Source organism: Osmerus mordax, chromosome 16, assembly GCF_038355195.1.
Source record: "Osmerus mordax isolate fOsmMor3 chromosome 16, fOsmMor3.pri, whole genome shotgun sequence".
Lineage (NCBI taxonomy): Eukaryota > Metazoa > Chordata > Actinopteri > Osmeriformes > Osmeridae > Osmerus > Osmerus mordax.
This window is the reverse complement of record NC_090065.1, coordinates 6,737,085-6,759,271: the sequence shown is the minus strand read 5'-3', so window position 1 is coordinate 6,759,271 and position 22,187 is coordinate 6,737,085. Positions and strand designations below refer to the sequence as shown.

The 22,187-nt window shown below is 43.1% G+C and overlaps 3 protein-coding genes across 4 annotated transcripts; 2 read left to right on the top strand and 1 right to left on the bottom strand.

The window, feature by feature from the left end:
• Positions 1–146: 146 nt before the first annotated feature.
• Positions 147–3,594, bottom strand: c8a (complement component 8, alpha polypeptide). The gene is made up of 11 exons (XM_067253591.1): positions 3,473–3,594; positions 3,266–3,371; positions 2,962–3,109; positions 2,713–2,860; positions 2,395–2,584; positions 2,113–2,295; positions 1,717–1,957; positions 1,376–1,507; positions 1,073–1,230; positions 620–845; positions 147–420 (listed from the first exon to the last, which is right to left on the bottom strand). The coding sequence occupies exons 1-11, from the start codon at positions 3,592–3,594 to the stop codon at positions 272–274; spliced, it is 1,803 nt and encodes a 600-aa protein (XP_067109692.1). The 3' UTR covers positions 147–271.
• Positions 3,595–4,385: 791 nt separating this feature from the next.
• si:ch211-188c16.1 (uncharacterized protein LOC562677 homolog) lies at positions 4,386–10,815 on the top strand. The gene is made up of 19 exons (XM_067252978.1): positions 4,386–4,394; positions 4,595–5,504; positions 5,686–5,883; positions 6,018–6,546; positions 6,676–6,791; positions 6,871–6,896; positions 6,982–7,019; positions 7,117–7,167; positions 7,247–7,379; positions 7,720–7,879; positions 7,993–8,116; positions 8,222–8,256; positions 8,520–8,586; positions 8,763–8,797; positions 8,992–9,055; positions 9,245–9,337; positions 9,486–9,571; positions 9,654–9,732; positions 9,916–10,815. The coding sequence occupies exons 1-19, from the start codon at positions 4,386–4,388 to the stop codon at positions 9,986–9,988; spliced, it is 2,826 nt and encodes a 941-aa protein (XP_067109079.1). The 3' UTR covers positions 9,989–10,815.
• Positions 10,816–10,987: 172 nt separating this feature from the next.
• On the top strand, positions 10,988–20,962 carry LOC136958665 (phospholipid phosphatase 3-like). Of its 2 annotated transcripts, XM_067252723.1 has the most exons (7): positions 10,988–11,113; positions 11,276–11,431; positions 15,951–16,108; positions 18,442–18,722; positions 18,819–18,876; positions 18,966–19,142; positions 19,394–20,962. In XM_067252723.1, exons 2-7 carry the CDS (start codon positions 11,293–11,295, stop codon positions 19,520–19,522), a joined length of 942 nt encoding a protein of 313 aa, XP_067108824.1. In that variant the 5' UTR covers positions 10,988–11,113; positions 11,276–11,292; the 3' UTR covers positions 19,523–20,962. The 2 variants fall into 2 exon arrangements, with proteins under 2 accessions (XP_067108824.1, XP_067108825.1); XM_067252724.1 differs by lacking the exon at positions 15,951–16,108 and adding an exon at positions 15,308–15,462 and having other exon boundaries at positions 11,070–11,431.
• The last annotated feature ends 1,225 nt before the right edge of the window (positions 20,963–22,187 follow it).

Genomic DNA, 22,187 nt, shown 5'->3' with positions numbered 1-22,187 from the left:
TCCAAAATATCAAGTGTGTGACTTTTACTTTTTGTGACACTTTTTATGATAACAATTATATTACCCCAATGGTTCCTTGCCCATGTGCGCAAGAAACATCATCAGTGATCATTTAGGAGGCAACTCAAATAAATAAAAAGGCAACATTACAGCAGAGTTGTTTTTATTTAGGACACAGTCATCACTATCACCATCAGAACTTGTCTTCCTAGGGTACAGATGTGCCTGGTATCTCTCGAATTCTTACATGGTTACACCCAGCACTGGCGGATTAGCAGTTTCGAGTCTGAGAGGGGGAGCCCAGGCAGGCGGCGCCCCTGTCTGGAGGAGGGTTGTTACAGGCCCGCGTACGGCTCATCTTCCCTGACTGGCAGGATGACCAGGAACTCCAGCAGCTCCAGGACCCGTCTGTGACAGAATCTATCAGAAGGTGAGACGTTGGTTTGTGGCGTTAATGTCACCAAATAAACACTGATCGTTTTTGTAATTCTATCAAAACTGCTTTTTTTCTCTCCCAATGGTACAATGTAAGAATGCTGTACATTTGATGAGAGGTTATTTGAAGTATTAACGACAGTAAGAGTGCTAATCTCCAAGTCAAACTCATTGAGGCCCTCACTTTTTCTGAGAGTCTCCTCGCAGGCAACTCCATGGTAACCCTGCTTGCAGAGACAGCTACATTTGGACTGTATGAATACAGGGATGCCATTGTACTTGCAGGGGGCACAGCGACAGGAGTTGTACTCCAGTAGATACGCGTCCAAGGCACTCCTCAGGTGGGCAATGCGATTGCCTGCTTGGGGTGCTGCTGTGCTTAAACGCACCAACTCATAGATGGGCATGAGCTGTGAAGTAGAGCAGGGGGGAGGGGTAAATAACTATTTGTAAATACGTTTATGCACTGGATTTGTCTTACCCCCTGTAATCAAACCAATGGATCAGTCTCATTAAGGCAACAGAAGCAGATAAGTATGAACTATAAAGCTAATCTAAAGAACTAGAATGATGTTCATGGGATCAATCTCTCTTTACGTTTTGTGTGTGTGGGTGACAGAGCTATACTTTCGTATACCTCGTAGTTGATAAGAGTAGGGTTGTACTTGAGCGTTTCCCCCCACCTCCTGTAGGTATCTGGATCCCGGATGGACAACAGGCCCCCAGTGGTCTCTGTTGTTCCCCCCTTTACCTCCGTGAATATGTCTTCAATAAAACTTGATTCCTTTTTGAGTACTGTGGTACAGTAAGAGATTAATAATTCAAGCTCTTTTTTTAGATAGACTACTTTCAAAAATGGAGCAAATGGTGCAAATTCTGTAAGCAGACAAATATATGTCAAAATCATATGATGCAAACAATCCATTTTATATATTCAAACCTGAGTCATATGTTCCATGGGTATGACAGACTTTTCCTCTCACTTTGAGTTCACCCTCCACATTTCCCCCCAGGGGACCAGCTAAGCCAAAAGAAGCACCAAGGCAGCCTGCGATGTCTAAACCATTTTTTTCTATGGAAAATATGAAAGGCAAAGGTTATCATAGACACTCAATAGAATTTTCTATAAGTAGAATACCTTCCTAAAGATAAGACATTTTGATAGCTCTTCCGACCATTTCACTATTGGCACAGCTAAGAGCTAATAAGCTACTACACCGCAGACACAGACATTGTCGGAAATAAGCCTTTCTAGAATAAAAGAAATGCAATAAAAATTACCTATTTTTTTCATTGCTTTTTTGTCAGTGACTGCAACATATTCCAAGGTGCCTCCCATGGTCCCCTGGGTGACATAGTGTGTCCCGAAGGTGTTCAGGAATTGGGAGTACTGGCCAAAGTCATACTCTGTTGGAAGGTCTAGCAGTGCTGAGAGCATTTGCGTGCTGAGCATCAGACCAGAGCTGCGCATCTTGAACCTGGCCGTCTGCACCCTGGACACCAGCCTGACAAACCCCACATCCTGAGCATCGGAGAAGAGCCCACTCATTTAGGAACATGTGATTCCAACGGAGTTACATCATACGTCGGCTGGATGGACAGCTTTAGTTCTTTTTCTCCCCAGAGTATACTTCCATCTGAACAGCAGCTGTCAACTGTTGATTTGCATGTATTTACCTTGCTGGCATACTGTGTCAGATTTTTTAGCATCTTGACACCTAGGCTTGCTGATACTCCCACTTCCACATACTGCACTCCAACGGTTACCCCAACGTGGCCTGAATCATCTGTTTTCATCGCTTTTATTAATTGAGACATGTCTTCGTAGTACTCATTGGAACCTTCTGAAGTGGCCTGAGCCTATGATAACACAAAACACACAATAAATGTTCTGATAGATTCATACTACTAGGGACTAACAGAGCACTTGGTTTCTGATAAAGCAGGAATATGCTGTACCAAAAAACGGTAACTATGATAATTGTAGGGTTTCCGATAGTTTTTCTCGTCTTCATTGTAACTGAGATTTTCACAGAATGATTCATATTTGAATTTCCTCCATTCCCCATTGTAGACATATTCGCAGAGTCCACCAAAGTACTCTGGGTCAAGAACGTTTTCAACAAAATCTCCTTGCAAGATATTATAGCTGAAACAAACCAAACCAAAGGATATTCTAGTAGACTGTATACAGTTTACGGTATATCAATTTGCAGTATTTATTCATCCACACTTGAAGGTGTTCCTTTCCAGATGCTTCTATTCATTACGTCTTACCCTTGGGAACCTTTTTTAGCTCCAGGGATGGGTTTGAGTGTGGAACATTTGTCCTCTCTTATCTTAACCTCTCCACAGTCATCCTCATCACTCCAGTCATTACAGTCATCCTCACCGTTACAGCGAAGATCATTGCTGATGCAGCGATCTGAGGAAAAATAGAGCATAGACACAGTCATTCATTTGCACACATGCACACACCCAGCAGCAGGATTTGGTTCTACTGAAAAAGCTAGTTCAGTAACTTGCCTGATTCGCTGCATCCAAAACCGTTTTCACAAAAGTCTGGCACCATACACTTTTCCTGTGTTTCTGGACAGTTCAGCATCTCCCACTGAACTCCAAGACATGGACTCCCACCAAACTGAGAGGGTTTCTCCAAGTAGCGAAAACGATGCTGGCATGGAGGACCATATGCTCTTTAGATCATATACAAAGCCCTCTGAGGTCATATACATTTTTGTATGTTCGGGAAGACATGTCAAAAAACATTGGACAGGACTAATTAAAGTCAATATTAATGAAATGGGACTCTGAAATGGGTCAAATTCACCTGCTTAACTGTGCAAGAGTTACAAGAACTCCATGATGACCACCTTTGCATCACACAGTCGATGGGATCTGGTCTCATGATATCTCTGGATACTCTTAATGACCCTCTGATAAATAACAATCCTTAAGAATTCAAATGAATCATAACAGCCCAGTTGGATTCAATAAAGTGGGATCTATGTTTATGTAACTGGAGTGCTAGGCTTACCTGTTTTCAGTTGAGTTCCAATGGTTCTTTATCGACTCCACAAAGAATATAAGAGATAGCAGGATATAAAACCCCAAAAGGCCACACATTAGTTTATTGCCCATATTGAAGATGATTATCATCCTCGCTGGAAGTTTTCTGATACTAAAATATCATGCACTTCTTGTCATCCTGGAGAACAGTTAGTAGCAGTGTCACTGACCACAAGACTAGGGTGAATTATTAATTGAAGGTAAACATAGTTGGCTACAGTTGTTGAGAAATGCATTCCCGTAATGATCACAGACCTTTGCTCATCGATCCGCCCCCGCTCCAAAGTAGAGATCAATTCTAGAACGTGGTCAGCCTCATTGGTGCAGGTAGTCAGGCTCATGGGATCAGGTGGTTTACCAGCTGAAATTATGGTGTTCTTTAGGCTACAATAGAAGAAAGTGGAAACTACTTTGAAGCAGTAATTATATGTAAACTATAATTGCTGTTTTAAAAGGTGACAACAGGGATAGTGTGTGAACATTGTGATCTTCGGTGTCTGAGTTCGGACGTCTGCACTCATTGTTAAACAGAGTGTAGAAACTGATTTGCAATTCTAAATCAGTACATACATTTCGCTCACTTAAAATACAATATAAACTATAATCTTTAAATATGACGTGAAAAGAGCACACGCGCGACCGTGACAATTATAAAAGCTTCATAACCCGCCCCCATCACTGCGTGAGGTTGCGTGCGCGGGTGTTTAGAGGCGGTATCTTACAATTGTTTGCATTTTAGAGGTAAATACCCGACACGATTGTCAGCTAACAGCAAATCATTTGATCTAGGGCCTGCAACACCGCCGACATGATTTAGTGATAACTGAAGAATGAATGCGTAAAATACGTCAAATGTCAATGGATAAAAACGAGAACTAAAAATGGAGCAAGTAAGTGAGTTCTGGAATTGCCTACTAGCTAGAGTTTGCAATTCCGATTGATAAATGATCCACGTGATTTTGCGGAATTCCACCTTTGTCATGTTATGAAAATAGTTATGGATTTAAATCATACAACATACACTACATGAAATAATATGTAGGCTTTTTTATATTGTAAAACAGCTTTATTTGTATTTGTTGGTAATCAGGACGGACCAATTAACTTTAGAGCTCTACGGGCAAAGTTTCAAGAGGAAGCAGCTCTGGCCCAATCCATGAACAGACCTGCTATTGCTCAGAAGCCAATACGCCTACCACCCCCTGGAGGTCACTGTGGACCTCTGGTGACCTCCATGCATTCGGCAGTGGAGAACAAGACACCTGTGGTCCCCCGGGTCATTTTTAGGGATGGAACCAAAGGTTTTCTGGGCAAACGCCCCATCTCTTTCCCCCCACACTTCCTTCGCACCTCCCCTCCACAACAGAATGTTGGATTGGAGAGCACATCGAAGCAGTCCTTCAGAGACAGACACATGCCTCTAGTGCTGCCTGTACTGCCTAAAGAGAAGAAAACTGACACAGACTATTTAGAAGGAGCACCGCACCCAATGAAGGGCAACAAGAGGGATATTCTGCTTTCCTTCAATTCGACCAAAGCCTTTATTGTTGTTGAGGAAACAAGCAAAGATCAAGTATGTGCTGAGCCTACCACCAAAACTCTGGGGGAGGAGAAACAGAAAACAGAAGATGGAGTCTCTCCTCATGGGGACCGTTCCACCACAGAAAGGCCACCTTCCAGTCCAGACCAGACCGTCACCCCCCCGTTTGCTGATCCAGGTGGGGACTCTTTACCTGGGGCTGGGGGAACCCAGTTCTTCGACCAACTGTACTCACTGGAGAAAGTTAGGAAAAGGTTTTCGCCCCGGCAACTTTTGTTGTCTACTCGGTCTAAGAGCTTGCGGTCCAATGGAGTCCTCCTCCCAGAGAGTAACTCTGTTGTGACGGGGAAACATCCTGAGGCGGAACTCCCTCACCCTCATCCAGTCTGTCTCCCACACATTGCCTTTGTTGCCGCCCGTCCTTTTTCAAAGATGAACGGCTATTCACACAGTAAGATAGGTAAGAATACTGCTGCATTGTCCATTTTATAAACATTTCAGTATACATTGTACCTTTTGTCACAGTGTTTGATTCATACTTTTGGCAGCTTATTTTTGTATTTTTAAGTCGGCGAGTTTGGTTACAATGGTATCAAGTAGTTCTACTTCCGTAAAGTCACTTTTTTCTACTGTGCCTGTAGGACGAGAAACTACTTTCAAAAGACAGTCTTCCCGGGATCCTGTGGCTCTTCTGCCTGTGATGTCTCATGAGCCTCCCCCTCAACCTCCAAGAAAGCCTCTACCTGTCTTGGCCTGTTCAGAGTATTTACCAGTGAAGCCTCCAAGACCACCATGCGTAGATCTCAGCCAATACCAGCTAACCACGGCTATGGACAAAGGTACATTACTGTATATATATTTTTTTTTATTGTGTTCTTGTTTGGCAAAATGATTGGCTTTAATTTCAGTCATCTGTAATGGCATGTCGTATTGACGTTGTTAATGCTGAGCATATGTTTGTATCTGCTTTCAGAAATTCCACCAGAAGTTGAGCATGTTGCATTTCACAAATCTGAGCCCAAGGAGTCATCTATCATCAAGCCTGATCTTCATGCTCCAGAATTTCCAGACTTTGAAAATTCAGAGGTGGAAAATATAGAAGACACCACTCTTGGTATAACTTCTCTGGAATTTGAGTCCAAAGATCATGGAAGCCCTGAAATTCCAGCTCCACTTGGCTTTGGAATTCTAGATTTTGAAGACTTGCCGGTGTGTGAGCCTTTGGAACTGGCAAGTTTAGATCTGCAGGCATTGAGCCTTAACAACTACAACTTGATGTGTCCAGATCCTCCAATCCTGCCAGAACCTCCATTCCTCCATGACACTGAAATCCTTCCTAAACCTTTGGTTCTTCCACATTCACCAGTCCTTGAGGTCGAGGTTAAAAATGAGGCATTCCCATCTCCTGTTCTAGAGCCTGAAATGGTTGGCGCTGAGCTTGTGTCTGATGAGCCTTCAGCCACTGAGTCATCAGATCATGGTTCAGAGCATGTCTTGATTGGGCAAGTTCAACCACAGCCAAAATGAGCGGCATGAAACTTGCAAGATTTCCTCTCATGTTGTTCTTTTATCACATGAAAGATGTCAGTTGAGTTCACCACTAATATTCACCCTTGTTCTGCCTTCTGTAGTGTCTGTCAAGAAGAGAATTACTACGAAGCCTGTAACAATGTGTACGAGGATGTTGAAAACATCAACAAGTTCATCACCGGTCAGAACTCCCGCAAGCGCAGAAGCAGTCCAAAGAGTAAGCAAGGCAACAAGTCATTCACTCCCAGTACGAAATGTGTTACTTCATCTCACCCAGCATTTTACTTATTTCATAGATCCATATGCTGTTTCCCGTCCAGAGGTAAAGTGAATTGTATAATTTTGAGGTTTGAAATATATTTGTTGATAACTTTCAGTTTTTTTTTTCTTGCCCTTTTTGTTTGAAGGAAGAACTTCGCATGAATCTTCGGCCTCGGCATGCACGGTATGATAGTTCTCAGCAATGGTCCTTCGTTCTATCTTTGCCAATAAACAGGCAGGACTTTGAGTTGCTGATACTATGATCTACTGCCACTTTACAGGTCTAGTATTCCTAGACAACACAGTCTTTCAAATCATGCACATGTACACAGGTGAGTGTCATCTCTACCGCAGCTGTTTAATTACTAAACATGATGTGTAGGCTGCTGTTGAAAAGTATAATCTTTTTAGTAAAGAGCGACATTGTCTCGAGAACCATGATGACAAAGAGCAGAAGAAAAAAGAGAAGCACCGTCTTGAAAAGGAGAGGAAGGAACTAAAGGAGAGGGAAAAGAAAGAAAATGAAATGAAGAAGAAGTTCAAAGTAAGAATACCGCTCCAGCAGGTCTAAGAAATGCTTTCATTTACTTTTCCCCAATAGAAATGTTTCCATGTCTGCTTATCTAAGGGTCATAAGACAATTTCTGGTTTTAGTTTGTAGGTTTAGACCTATCTTATTGAGCAACATGATTTGAACGAAGATCATTTTGTAGTCTTGGCAATCATTCACCTATACCAGTTGTTTTGGATTATTTCATTCAAAAACATCGCCTTACAATTTCTGTCTCCAATATGGCCTCCATTTTGAGTTCGACGTTTTTATTTGAATTTTCAAAACCATAGATAAACATTGTCCACTGTGATCTGCGTCTTCTGTCTTCTAGATAACTGGGAAGGAGGAGCCTTTGTACCACGCTAAGGTAATGGTGGCTAGTAAGGTCCGCAAGAACGACCTGCTGGTGAAGAGCGGTGAAACAGTCAGCATCATCCGAACCACCAGCTGTCCCAAAGGCAAATGGCTGGCCAGAGACAACAACCACAAGTGTACGTTTGAGAAGCATAGGTTACTTTTTTCTGGAAAGACATGGATGTGTGTTATGGCATTCCACAATTATATAGTTCGGTGATCTCTTTCTTGTCACACTTGGACTTTCCAGATGGCTACATATCAGTGATGAATGTGGAGCTGAATATCAAGGAAATGTTGGAACTGGGGAAGAAGGCCTCTCAGGCTGCAGGAAGAGCTGCTCCAGAAGGAGATAGCATCAGCATCGAGAGCAGGTGCCCCCTGCACTCCTCCACATCTCACCTGCACGACATGTTTGCACTGCCTTGAACTTGTTTTTGTTTGTAACCAGGTCCTCGCTTTCCTTCTATGCTTCACAGATCTTTTAATCATCCCCCCTTGCACACTAGCAGTTGTGAGTCCTCTTCATTTTGCCAGCGTATTTGCATCCATGTCCAAAACACTTCCAAAGAACAGAAGCACCTTGAAGATGAGCCCACACTTGGAAAGCACTATGCGGCATATTTTAATAACATCAATCTTAATCATCTGTTGGCCATATGAACATGTTATTTTGATTTTGAAGGAATTCTTCGCAGTTTATTGTTACTCAGTCAGACCTCAGTTTTAAACATGTGTTTCATGCTTTTTCTAATGTCCTCGATGTGTTTCACTCAGTCACAGATGACAGTGAGGAGTGGACAGGTGAGGATGAGACCCTGTCCCTTTCCAACACTGAAAGCCGGTAAGACTTAAAACACTGGGGGGGGGGGGGGGGGTATATATGTATATTTATTCCCTTATGGGTATCCAGGGGATAGGAACCTCATGATTGAAGGCTAGAAGAGAGGATGAAACGGCGTTAAATAAATAAGATGAATGAGAACTGATTTGAACGCAGCCATGCTCTCGTTTCCACAGCACTCACAACCGGACCATCTCCATGCCTGAGATGCGTGAGTACCGCATTTGACCTTATTTTGAAGTGGAAGATTTGTTTTTTATGCTTTACATATCAAGCTGACTTTCAGGCATTTCTTAAATGGTTGACATGGAAGATGAAGCAGGTGGAGGTTTTTATGTGCCTGTAAGATTACTTCCTTCCTAATCTCTAATTTTCTCTCTTGTTCCTCTGTTTTCCTACTGGTAGTCTCTGCCCATGCCAGTGCCCAGCATACTGTCAGTGATCCCATCCTTGAGGACCCACATACTCAGTAAGTCTAAATACATATTAATTTTGGCCATGATCATAAAAAAAAAATGTATTCTGAAATGATCCTTTATATTCCACATGATATGGTGTGATTGATGGTTTAGCCAATATTGTATGACATGGGATGATTAGTTATGCAAACAAAAAAAGATGTTGTCAGTCAGTCTCTACCTCCCAATGCTACAACCAGACATGAGGCTCTCCAGAAGTTAGCCGTCTTCTTTCAGCACAAAAAAGACAACTTCAGTGACCTTGCCGAAAATGGAGAGCAAACCTGCACAAAGTACAGTTGTGTTTTCTCTTTACTTTGCTTAGTATCTGTGTTGCTTTAACAGAGACCTGATCATAAAGTCGGTTGCCAATTTTCATTATTTCATACTGTGTCGTTTTGTGTTCCTGTTTCCTATTTTAACCAATTTTCTAACACGAAGCAAAAACCCAAGTAAGTCCACATCACTGATTGTTCTGTGTGTATGTCACCGTTTGGTGTGCACACGCTTGCATGCACTCAAACACGGCACACTCAAATGGTTCTAACAGTCTTCATTGGGTGAGGGATGCAGCACATACTGTATGAAATCCTATTTGATCATTTATGGTGTATGTAAAGATGAGTCATGCAGTCTGCTCTTGTCCTTCTACAGGTTTCCCATTTGCTGTTGAAGAACTGACTTACTTGTGAGTGTTGCGTGTGCTGTCTCAGTGGGTGGACTGCACCGTGTTATATAGACGTTTTGTTTAGACAGTTGTAAGACGAAATGCATCTTGTATAGCACCAGGTGTAGATCTCTCCTTTCAGACATGATACTTTTTCAAACTGACCAGGACTGATGCTCCCCATGTTACCCTGTCCTGTACCAGGGATCAGGAGGTTGACTTCCCTGTGGATGTGGCACTCCTCCCCCCTCCAGAACTCTATGCAGACACTCTATGATTATTGGCAACTAGTCTGAGGTACAGGATGCCTGTTTAGTACTCATCAGGAAACTCGCGTCACTTGATATTGCCTACTATTTCTCTATACACAAACAAAATCATGACATTGCAAATGGTAGTCCCATTCAACTGTGTTTTGGACTACATCCTGTGTTCTTGTTCATGGTTCTAATCAACAGTTAAACCATCTGGTGTCAAAAGAGAACACAGAACTGAAGTCTTACTATTGCCTGACATCTGTTTCTTCCCTAGAGCTTCACAAAGGCAGAGCCAGTGATGCAAGTAGACTAAACCGTACACACACACAGATCCCTCTCTCTCTACCTCAGTAATGTATAGTACCCCAGTGATGTATAGATGCTTCTTTATCATTAAAGATGAACACTTTCTTTGGTAAGATAAGATGTTCACAACGCTATGAGGAAGGTCTTTCCAGAATGTTCTGTGTGATTGATAGTAACTTTGTAGTCCTACCTGTGATGTACTTGACATGATGTCTTTGGGAGTAATATTAGCTATTGTGAACTGTAAACCTGTGGTTTTCTCCAGTGTTAAAGATTTGTTTTGTGTGTTTCTGGATGTTTGGTGAAGTTATCCTAGTAGTATTTTCAGTTGTACTGTTCTACACAGTTGTCTTGCCTCCAGTAGTGGGTCCCTGTTCATGCAAGATGAGATTTACCTGCACTATACTGTATAAGGACCAGTGTTTCGTCACCATTCACTAGCACCTTGGTGGAATTGTTAGCCTACATGTTTTGTGGATTGTTGGATTGATAACATTTTCTGAGCTCTCTAGTACTTAAGTGTCGATTTCAATAAATTTGTTTAATCAACTAAAACCGTAATCGTTTTTTTTCTTGTTCAGCTGTGAATGTTATTATTGGGTAAAATGTACTTCTGTAATTTGGATATGACGAATAACTTGTGTTGCACCATTTTAAGATGTTAATCATGAAGCCAGAGCTACGGTGTAGGCTTATGTGGAGTTTCAGAGTGGAATATGGAAGGCGTTCGTTAAGGAAGGCGGAGGCAGGCTAAAGAGGAGTGGGGAAGTACATCTTGGAAGACTAGAGGAGTGAGCAGAACAAACGGACCTGATGAGCTTAGAGTAAACGCGCTAACGGTATTTGAGGAAAGCACAAAATCGTTTGACGACCAGTCTTTTGACTGAATCACCCCTTAGCAAACAACATATTTTATTCAGTTTTATCAGCCCAGCTAGTTACGCGAGCTTCATGACAGCGTTAATCATTGCTTGATTTTTTTCCTTTTCCCCCCCTTAAAGTAGTCACATCCTTATAAATGCAACGCTGTTTAATATATGAAAAAACGATGGCACCCGAAAGCAGGAATGGAGGAAGTTCTACCTTGAATAATAACTGCAAAAACAACACCAGGAGAAAGTTACTGGTCGGTGTGGATCTATTTTGTTTGTTTTTAGGTAAGTGCCTACACTACTAAAACGATGCGTGTTAAATGTTCAGGCATGATTACACCTTGGAGAAGGCACATAAAGGTACTGAATGATCAGAAATAATTATTGAAGTTAATTGGGTTTGTTAGCATACAACTTATCCTGATATGTGGATGGTAATGATTATCATCAGGTTATCATATTGGACAGAAACATTCACAAGTCATGAAATTGAAGAAAATGAATGTTAACAGAAAATATAATGTAATTATTTTGTTTTCCTATTATTCAGATAACATTTAGAATATTTACATACACGATTGTAGCCTTCACATTATTGTTAAATACTTTCGTCCCCTGTGCAACAATAATCCTCTGACAAAGGAGAAAGGTAATTGGTAAATTGCCCCAAGAAAGAATATTTCTTGGGTCTCCACCCATACCTGTAATTCTGTTTTGGCTCTTTTAATATTTTCCAGAATGTCTAACATTCTTTCCTGACGATCAAGCCAGGAATTCACTTGAAGACACATCTGGCAAAATGTGTGTGTGGAGTAATTAAAGGAAAGTGGTTAAAAGGTCAACCATATGTTCAGCCAAAGTTCTGTATTCTGGTTTGTGTGTTTCTGCACTCATTCTTCTACTTGGACTGAAGTCCCCAGATGGCTTGTCATAATTCATTTCAATGCTTCTGTGTTGTATCATATGAATGCTCACTTTTTGATATCGTTGTCTTTGTCACCATGCCACATATGGTATATACAGTGAATTATTTTCATAAAGGCCATGTTGTAATTAAGTTAGTGTATTCTCATAATGTGACAGGTCCTTAAGCTTCTCCCAGTTGATGTCTATAAGAAACACACTGCTTGTACGTATTTTGATCAACACATTTAAATATCAAAGATTAAAATGCAGATCTTAAGAAGGTTTCCAAAACTGGTGTTTTGATTAAAAAGCATGTTTTCCACGCAGAGGGTGTTTCACCGTACGTATGTGTACCTTCCCACAGCAAATGCCTGTCAACAAACCCACAGTGTTTTGCTGGCTAAAGATGTGGTCTGAAGGGAGTGACCTCAAGGAGGAAATAGTGGGTGCATGCTAGAGTAATTACTAGCGTCCTATTCTCCCAGACTGGGTTCTCACAGCAATCCCTCCATGCCGAGACACCACCAATCATCAGGACCAAGAGAATCCTGCAGATCTGTTTCCTAATATTGATTGAACTGATTCATGTAGCTCTGGCCTTTTCCACTGTGCTGGTATTAGGGCTGTTTTTTCTGTTCCTGGGCTAAGTGTTGGGGGATTAGTTTACTAGTAAGTCGTTGCAGGTGGGCTTAATGTTTAGGAGCTGGTCTCCACATAATGTCCCTATTTAGCATTTCCATTCTCACCAGAGAGCTTTAGAGAGCTTAATCAGGCAAACTTTATAGTTTTTTTCTGTGGTACATAAATAAATAGATGGCATAATGTTTAAAATGATTTTTTAACAAGCATAATTCTGTGCATGAGATTTTCACCTTTCTCCCTCCCCTTAATCCGAGCAGGGGAACCATGAGGGCATAGGAACAGAGTTTGCAGCAGACCAGATAGACAGGGAGCAGTTTGTGTGGGAGCTACTGCCATGCACACAAGGGTGCAAGTAAAAACAACTGCATCTGTGTATACAGTGCGACTCCCTTCAATGTGTATACATTTATATGCCAGAGAGAGAGGGCAATGCCAGCAAGTGGAAAATGTGTGTCTGTTTATTTTAGTAGTGAGTGTTTTGACAAATACCTCTAATCATAGTGGAATATAATTCCATACTAGGTTCTATTTGCCCGCGGCAATGATTGTAATTTCCATAGTGGAATGAAGACCCTAAACACTAAAGGCAAGACGAATGGCACGTTTCAAGATTTTGAACCTGAGGATAACTTGACTGCTGCTATTTTCAGTTAGAGAAAGCACACACTCTGTGTTTCCTCACCAACTCATCACATCTGTTTGGTTCTACTGGTCCTTCTCAGCACGCGTTAAGAAAAACACTCTGAACAGGATGAAACCACCAATAATGTGATACTGGCGAAAAAGAAAACTCCCTTCTCACTCCAGCCATGTAGGATTAGGAATGTTTACCATCTCTGTTTTCTTTGGGCTCAAGTGAGCTAATGCGTTAGACATACGCGTCCTGGCCTGTGTTGTTGTTGGCAGGGGGGCATCGCCCCCCCCCCCGCACGCTGAGGAGCGGGAAGAGAGGAAGAGGCAAAGAAGGGAAATCCCAAGATGCCTTGCAGAATGCTGATGCTGCGCTGACGGGATGGCGTGAGAGGGAGGTCAGGGCAGAAGGGCAAGCTGATTCTCAGGGAAAAACAGACCACGCCACGTCTCCAGTTACGCTGGGAGAATTTGCTCCCCATCAGCTGCTACAGGCTTTCTCAAAGGGATCAGCCCCTTGTACCCTCTCCCTCCCTTTCTGGTGCTCCTGGCCCCTGTGTTGGCTCGCAGACTGTCATCATGTTTAAAGGCTGCTCGGTAAGGTCAGGACTCCAGGGTTAACGCTTTGCACATCCAGTGCTGAGCCTCCAGATCAGTCTTTTTCCACTGGCCTACATCAGCAGCCAAGCAGGCAGGCCGGAGGAGAGCTGCCAAGGCCAGAGCTGTGTGTGAGCACAGGGCCCCTCCCTCCGCAGGGGCAAGCCTGGGTCGAAACTGATCAGACATGAAGGATTGGGTGCACTTATAGGATTTTGCCCGAGCTTGAATTCTGATATGGCTGACCCTCCTTCTTAACATCAGCCCCCGAGCATATTGTTGCTCAGTCAGGGGTGTTTGTATGGCTTGTCGGTATGAAAACAGTCACGTAAAAAATATGAATTCTTTGGCATGTGAATGAAGGGGCGCGTTGGTCTGTCTTTTCCATCAGGAAGAGCTCTCCGCCTGTAACCTGAACCCATCCCAGCTGGGCCTTCAAAGGCCAGCCAGTTCAGAGCTGGAATGGGAGGGGACACATAGCGAGCCAATCAACACAGGCTCTTGTTGACATTTGATTTGAAGACATCAATATCCCCCAAGTATCCCCATGTTCCCCTCAGCAGCACCCACCAGCATCCTGAGCTGACCTCCTCAATACACCAGAGAGCCAGAGAGGGAGAGTAGAGCAGATGTTTATTTTTGTCTGTGTTTGCATTTCAGAATTACTCAAGGGGGGGACATCAAAGGTCCCACATCAGTTAAACACTGCTTTGACGTGATCTTTAAAGGGTGTTTCATAAATGCTGTCAGTTGGAGATAGACGTCTCTTGGGTCCCACTTTTCCACTTTTATTTGATGTTCTCTTTTGGTGTTTCTGCTAAAGGAAATGAAGCATGTCTTTTGGCTTGCATTCTCACTCCGACAATTTTTTCCTATTATTATTTTGACCTCCACGTGTCAAGAGACACTAAACTGATTGGACTGAAACACTCTTTAGACATCTGAAAGTTGGCCTTTGGACGGCATACCAGAAAAAGAGGCTGGTAGCTCCATGTTATTTCCACATTAGTAATTGGCCATGGATTCCTTCCCAGCTTTTCTTGTGTGCTAACTCACTCTGTTTGATGTTGGTCTGTGTTATTCTAAGCCTAATGGGCTCTCTACAGTTTTTAACAATGACAAATCAGGTGTCTTCTTGGCTGCCTTTCCACAGCGTTTTTATGTTGTTTATTTTACTTTTTAGGTGTTACAGTCATTGGAGGCAGTTACTCTTGGGGCTTTGTCATTATGCGTGTGTATGCTTGTGTGTGTTGTGTATGTGTGTGTTTCATTTCTGTATATGTGGCAGTGTATGTGTGTTTACGTGTGTGTACGTGTGTGTACTGCGTACGGGTGTTTTTTGACACTGCACGGCTGACGTCAGGTCTTCTGTGTCTGTGTGTGCAGTGATGCTCATCGGTGTCTCTCTGCATAAGTGGCCCTACCCGCCATACCAGAGAGGCTTCTTCTGTGACGACAGCAGCATCAGCCTGTCCTATAAAAACAGCACGGTGCCCACTGTAGCCCTGGTTACCGTGGGAATGACTGTGCCAGTGGCCTCCGTAAGTTTCAGTGTGGCACAGCTGGAGAGGATAGCCAGGGAACATATGCTGGCATGACCAATGACCAAGTGAACCTCTGCATCAATCAATCTGCCTAATAGATTTGTTGATTTGCATAAATGAACAAAGAACACAATGGGAACTAATTTGTTTAAGATTTAGTTTGTATGCAAAATGCTTTGCCTACTTCAAATGATTTCAACATAAGGCTCAAATCTGGGAAGGCAATGACAAGTAACTGGATATTCAGTGAAATCACTAGAATGGTGAGAGGGTGAAATAAGCATGGTCATAATGTTCCCTGACTGGCCTGTACTGTGCACTGGGAACTCTCCCATGTAACCTATGATTGACCTCTCTCTCTCTCTCTCTCTCTCTCTCTCTCTCTCTCTCTCTCTCTCTCTCTCTCTCTCTCTGTCTCTGTCTCTCTCCTACACTCCCACTCTTTCTTGTTCCTCCTCTCCCTGCCTCACTGCTTTCCCACATAGCTGGCCTGCCTTTCCTCATCATAGAGACTAGTGCTGTTCAGCCCTACCGCCGTGGGTTTTACTGCAACGATGAGTCCATCAAGTACCCGGCCAAAAGGGGAGACACCATTAGCGACGCTGTGCTTTGTGCTGCTGGCATTCTTATTACCATCCTCTCTGTAAGTCACCTCACTAATATCACCTCACCTGACCATTTTCTCACGTTTCAGCAATGTGCCTCCCCCCATTTGCATCACCACAACCACCTGTGTGTCTACTAATGTTGTGTTAGCATACGTTGTACTGTTTAATAATCACATGAGGGGATGTTGAAAGGTAAGTACAGTGAGAACATTCCCTCTCAATTGTAGGTAAAGTCGTCAAATTCATTCAATTCAGAATTTGCGTTTTCTTCCAGTGATGTGAAAATATTGCTTTTATTAATATTAAAATGTAAATATAACTATTTACTTAATACATGTTTTACCATGACACATTGACCGATAAAACAGACTGACTTGTTTACACGCTGGGTCTGTAATAGCAAGGTTAGTAAGTTTGGACCCACTGATAAAAGCTTCTCAGCAGCATTCCAGCATGTTCTTGTTGAGAGGAATACTGATTGGGGATCTTAAGATGGTTCAGATGGTTATTGTATTTAGGAAAGCTGCGTCAGATTAGAGAGTCGTCTACCAGGACGACGACCAGGAGAGAAGAGTGTTGGTCTGCTGATGGTAGGGCTCCCTCCATCCTGGAGAGAGCAGATATACTCAGATGGTTGAGGCAGTTGAGGCCACTTGGGTTTTCCTGGTGAGAAAGAGCTCACTGGTCCTGTGTTATTATGGTTGACGCGATGGTTGCTTGTTCAAACACAGTAACAGATGGGGCAGGATTGTGGTGGAGGCAGAGAAGAAGAGCTCCCTTTTCCAAATGATTCATTTTTATAAACGTGACTTTAAATTCCATGTTTTCACCCTCAGGTCTTTTGGCGCGCATTTATCTTTTTTCGTTTGGGGAAACTAGCAGTAGGCCATTTAACGCTCTGCTGACTTGGATAAGGCTGAGAGGAGCTAGCTTAAAGACCACACCTCTTAGAGTAGGCATTACAGAGACTTTCTAGGAAGAAAGAGGAAAAAAACCTAATTGAGTGTATGGGTACACGCATGATCATTTGTGGAACGACAGGCTTTTTATGAGACAAGCCGCGAGACAACCTTTTTCTCCCATGAATATGTCTGAGAGACACAGTAACAGTTACCCCTTCTGAAGGGCTGCCTCACTCATTCACATAGTTTATCTTCTTACGAAACGAGATCCAGATGTATTCTCTCTCTCCCGTGAAAGCAGCTGGGCTGGATCAGCCCGGCTCTAAAGGCCTCGACGGTGGAGGAAAAACACGCCTGCTATCAGCTTGTTAAATCTCCTAAAGGACTTTCCCCTCGATGTGTTTCTTGAAATGAGACCGGGATTGTGTGCTGCCCCCTCTGACAAGAATGTCTGATGAAACTGAGATACCAAAGAAAACCCCCTGACATCCCTTGTGAAATCAGAGCCGTGTAGAATGTGAACCGACTTGGTGGAAAACAAACGTGCCCCCAATGTGCGTCTGACTGCCCGACTGACAGAGTCTGGCAACCAAAATCAGACACGTCGCCTAGCTCAGCTTTTCTCTTGATTAAAACCACAAGTGCCTTCCCCCACCCTCCTTCTTGTTCTCTCTCGTCTCCTCACTTCGTTTCTTCTCCTCTCTCTCCTTCCCTCTCCTCACACTCTCTCTCTCCCTCTCTTCCCTGGACTCCCTTTCCTTCCTTCTTTCTGTCTTTCTTTCTATCTACATTTCTATCAACCCCTTACCTCCCCTTTTCCTCTCCTCTCTCCCCCACTCTCTTCCCATTTCCTCTCTCTCCTCTCTCTCTCCTTCTCTCCCATCCTCTCACTCATCCTTTCTCTCTTCTCCTCTCCTCCTCCAGCTACTCTTCTTTCTACACCTTGTCCAGTTGCCAGTTGCTTGCAGCCTAGAGGGGGTGTGGAAGGCATCTGAGTTTGAACAGCTGTAGTGAGTTATGGTATCCATGGCCCCCCTAAGTATGCCCGGCATGTCAATCATAGAACTCAGACATTGGTTTATTTATCCACTTACTGAAACCTTTTGCATGTGCCCTTTCACAATAATCCTAAACCATTCTCAGCCATATCGATTTACTGTGCCCATGTACTCTTTTTTGTGATCTTTTCAAATATACTGTACATGGGACTTGTATACAAACAGAAACTCCTATTCAAACCGATGTACTCTTATTTCTTTCCTCCACAAATATTTTAAGATCACACAATTCAGATGTCTCCCTTTTTATTATTGCATAAGAGTGGCTCGCCACTCTCACTAAGACAAGGAAAGGAAACACAGTAGAGGTTAACAGCAGTAGTGTGTCTGCAGTGTACACAGTACTGTGGAGAAAATGAAACCGTTGACAACGAGCAGTAGGACTGATGTTGCTTCCCTTCTGGTCAGATTGTGATAGGAGAGAGCTACAGGATCCACTGTCTAAACCAGGGCTCCAAGTCCTTTGTGGGGAACCCCTACATCTCCGCCCTTTACAAGCAAGTGGGCGTGTTCATCTTCGGCTGTGCCATCAGCCAGTCGTTCACAGACATCGCCAAGGTGTCGGTGGGGCGCATGCGGCCTCACTTCCTAGATGTTTGCAAGCCAGACTTCTCCACCATCAACTGTTCCCTGGGATACATCACAGAATACCAGTGCCAGGGCCCTGAGAGCAAAGTCCAGGAGGCCAGGTATTACAGTACACAGTGCAGTCGGACTGATGAGATGTCTGTGTGGATGTATTGATGATGATGGTCTCAATATTGTTTGATATCTGTTGTCCTCAGGAAGTCCTTTTTCTCAGGACATGCATCCTTCTCCATGTACACAATGCTGTATCTGGTGGTGAGTTAGCGCTTTTGAATCCCCCACACACACCTGCCTGTACCTGTCCTTTTGTATTCATCCGACCCCTCTCTCCCACACTGACCCAGTTCTACCTCCAGTCGCGTTTCACCTGGCGCGGTGCCCGTCTCCTCCGGCCTCTCACCCAGTTCACCCTCATCATGATGTCTTTCTACACCGGCTTGTCCCGTGTCTCTGACCACAAGCACCACCCCACTGACATCCTGGCAGGCTTCACCCAGGGAGCCCTGGTGGCCTACTGCATCGTAAGTGGCCCACCGTGCTTGGCATGCTTAGCATTGGGTTCAGTTGTAAATGTCGCTCGTAAACATTCCGTTATTTCGTTCATTTGATCCAGATCTGGCAAGTTACACAGCTGCCCCACCTTACGACTGTAACACACAGTGTCTACAATGTGTCGTCTCCAGATGTCGTGATTTTCGGGGTCGAGTTTTATTTCAGATCTTTTATGTTCTCTTTTTTTATGTTATCTTTTATGATCTGTTCCTCCACGCAGGTATTCTTTGTGTCAGACCTCTTCAAGCCCAAAGGTAGGAGCTGTGCTCTACCTCCCACCCCTGTGAAGAAGGACATCAGTCCACCTGCAGACATCAGAGAGAGGAGCAACCATCTGACCATGGCATAGAGGTCCCTATGCCTGGCGCCACATCTTGAACTGATCACTATAATGACTGGCCAAAACTGGAGAAGATTGTCTAATCCATTATGTTGACTGGCACACAGATATCTGCATTGTCATGGTTCAGACCAAATCGGAACTGTGAAAAGCTTACATTGGAAAGAAGCAGAGACATCCAGTCAACGTCCATGTGGCTCACCATCTCATCTGACTTTTGAATGTGAAGTGAAGTGAGAAGGTTGAGAAGACAGCTGTGCTGTAGAACTGTGGTGCACAAGCCCTCTCTGGTCTTTTGCAGCCAAGCATGGAGACTGTGCTACTACTGTGTGCCTGACACACAAACACACTAACAAAAAAATAACAAATTCCTGGATTAAAGGAAGGATGTTTTTTTTTTTTCTTTGTTTTTTTTTGGTCCGATATGAGGAACCTTTTGTAAATTTGAGCTACAGCACTATATCCAAACTCAGTATTGATTGTCACCACTTGAATTAACTGAAGTGAAGCTTTTGGAAAGCTTCGTATAAAGCAAGCTTTTTGGTATTTTCCAATGTAATTTTGTAAAGAAGTGTATGAAGGGGGTTTGAGTAGGTACAGTAGATGGAGAGTACTGTTCAGAGAGGGCGCACATGTTGGACGTGGGACTCTCTCTGCTGGCTGGGACGAGCCCCCACAGAGCCTTTTAATGAAATGACTGTCTGTTTTATGTGCCAGATGAGTGCTCACAAGTGTTAGGTCAGAGAGACTGTGTGTGTGATGTGGTTGTGTGTGTGATATGATTGTGTGTGTGTGTGTGGGGGGGGGGGGGGGTGCGTGTGTGCGTGCATGCTTGTCTTTTTTTGTGCCAGTGTCAGTGAATGCCATGTATATATGTTTTACCTTACATGTGTGTGTCTGTGTCTGTGTGCGTGTGTTTGTAGGCCTACGTGCATGTGCACGCGCACGTGTCTGTTTTTTAAATGTCTCAGGTTGAAGACAGGGAATAGGAGGCTGCTTCAACAGACACATACTAAAACAGGAAAACTGTGGAATAATAACGTCACACTACTTCAGAATTCACATAGATGACCTGTGCCAATGAGATGAAAATCCCTGTGACAATATACAGTCTCCTATCAAGCCATTTGTACTACATAAGCAATCTGTTTTATTTTTATAGATTTTTTGATAATTTATGTATCAGAAAAGTATGTACAATATCATAAATATCCACTATAAATTTGATGTTAAGACCTGTGTAAATGTCCAAGTGCTGCTTACAGAAACATTGATTGACAGATGTCATGCGGTGAAATAACTTGTCTGTATCAACGTTTCATTAGATAGCTTTCTAGAAGACAGATAAGTACACTTATGTTAAAAACTCTTTTTAAAATGAAAATATAAGCCAGATATATCAAATATGATGTGCTTTTTGAATAAAAAGAAAACTCACTATATTTGGAACTATTGGTCTTTTTCTTTTGACTGTAACTCAAAAGTGTAACTCTTTGAGTCGTAGAAGAATTCATCCCAAAGTTTATAGGGTCTCCGTTCCCCTTTCTCCAGCCCTGCGTGCGATGGTGGGATCTGGGTGGGGAACTGTGGTTCTGCAGCGGTCCCCGCTGCACTTCCTGTGGGGAAATGGTGCACATTCCAGATCTTAACCTGTGTCCCTTATGACACTGGAATAATACAGAGAATGATTGGTGAGTATGCCAGAGTGGCATCTACAGAGCAGAGATTAGGGAGGGTAGCGTATGACAGTCTGTGGGACTCCAATGTATTTGGAAGACTCTATACTCTGAATGGAAGGTTGGATGAAGTTACTCTCATTAACATTTCAGAATCATATATCCGCTGGGGCTGAAGGGGATAGTCTATTCTTAGCATTACTCTCCAATGTGGTGGCCAAGCTTACTGTGGATTTGGCAGTGTAGTATGCCTGGTGCTTAGGTGATTATACAGCATCTATAAGCTGGAAAACGTGCCTGTTTATGACTAACAACCATTTCCAGATGGTTTAATTGTCTCAACAGGGCAATATTGGAGGAGTTGTGAATGTTGTATGAAGTTACACGTAGATCTCACTTTATCTCACTTTCCTCTCTCTTTGTCTCTCTCCTTTTTCTTTATCTCTCTCTCTCTCTCTGTTTCTTTCTCATTCTCACTTCTTTATCTATCTAAACAACAGCAGGGGTTTTACAAGCCAAACCTGGACAGCTCTCTGTGATAAATTGTGAGCAGATTCAAGACCAAACATAACCTGATGTTTCTAAACAATATCTATGGCAGTGGTTAGATTTCCTCTAACTGTAACTCACAGATAGAAAAGTTTTCGAATTCTAAACCAATCTTGAACCTTTTGGTTGGAAAAGGAATTTGAGCAACATGCTGTAGTTTGTTTAGACTTAACTTTTTCTGCCCTATGAATGTCAGAGTCCCAGAGATGCACACAGTTCTAGTGATCTTCAGAAGGAGTCTTTTCCCATTTGAGAGAACTAAGTATGCTGTTCAACAGCCGTGTTGAGCATTCTAATAATAACATTCCTTTTATGTTCTTTAGTAGCTAGTTTTTCAATTTTCCCACAACATCTTAGCACTTGCAAAAAGTCTGTTATTCAGCTTCACTCTGCACTGGAAGCATTCCTCACATGCACTTGGCTCTGTGGCACTTTTGTGGTTGCTTTGA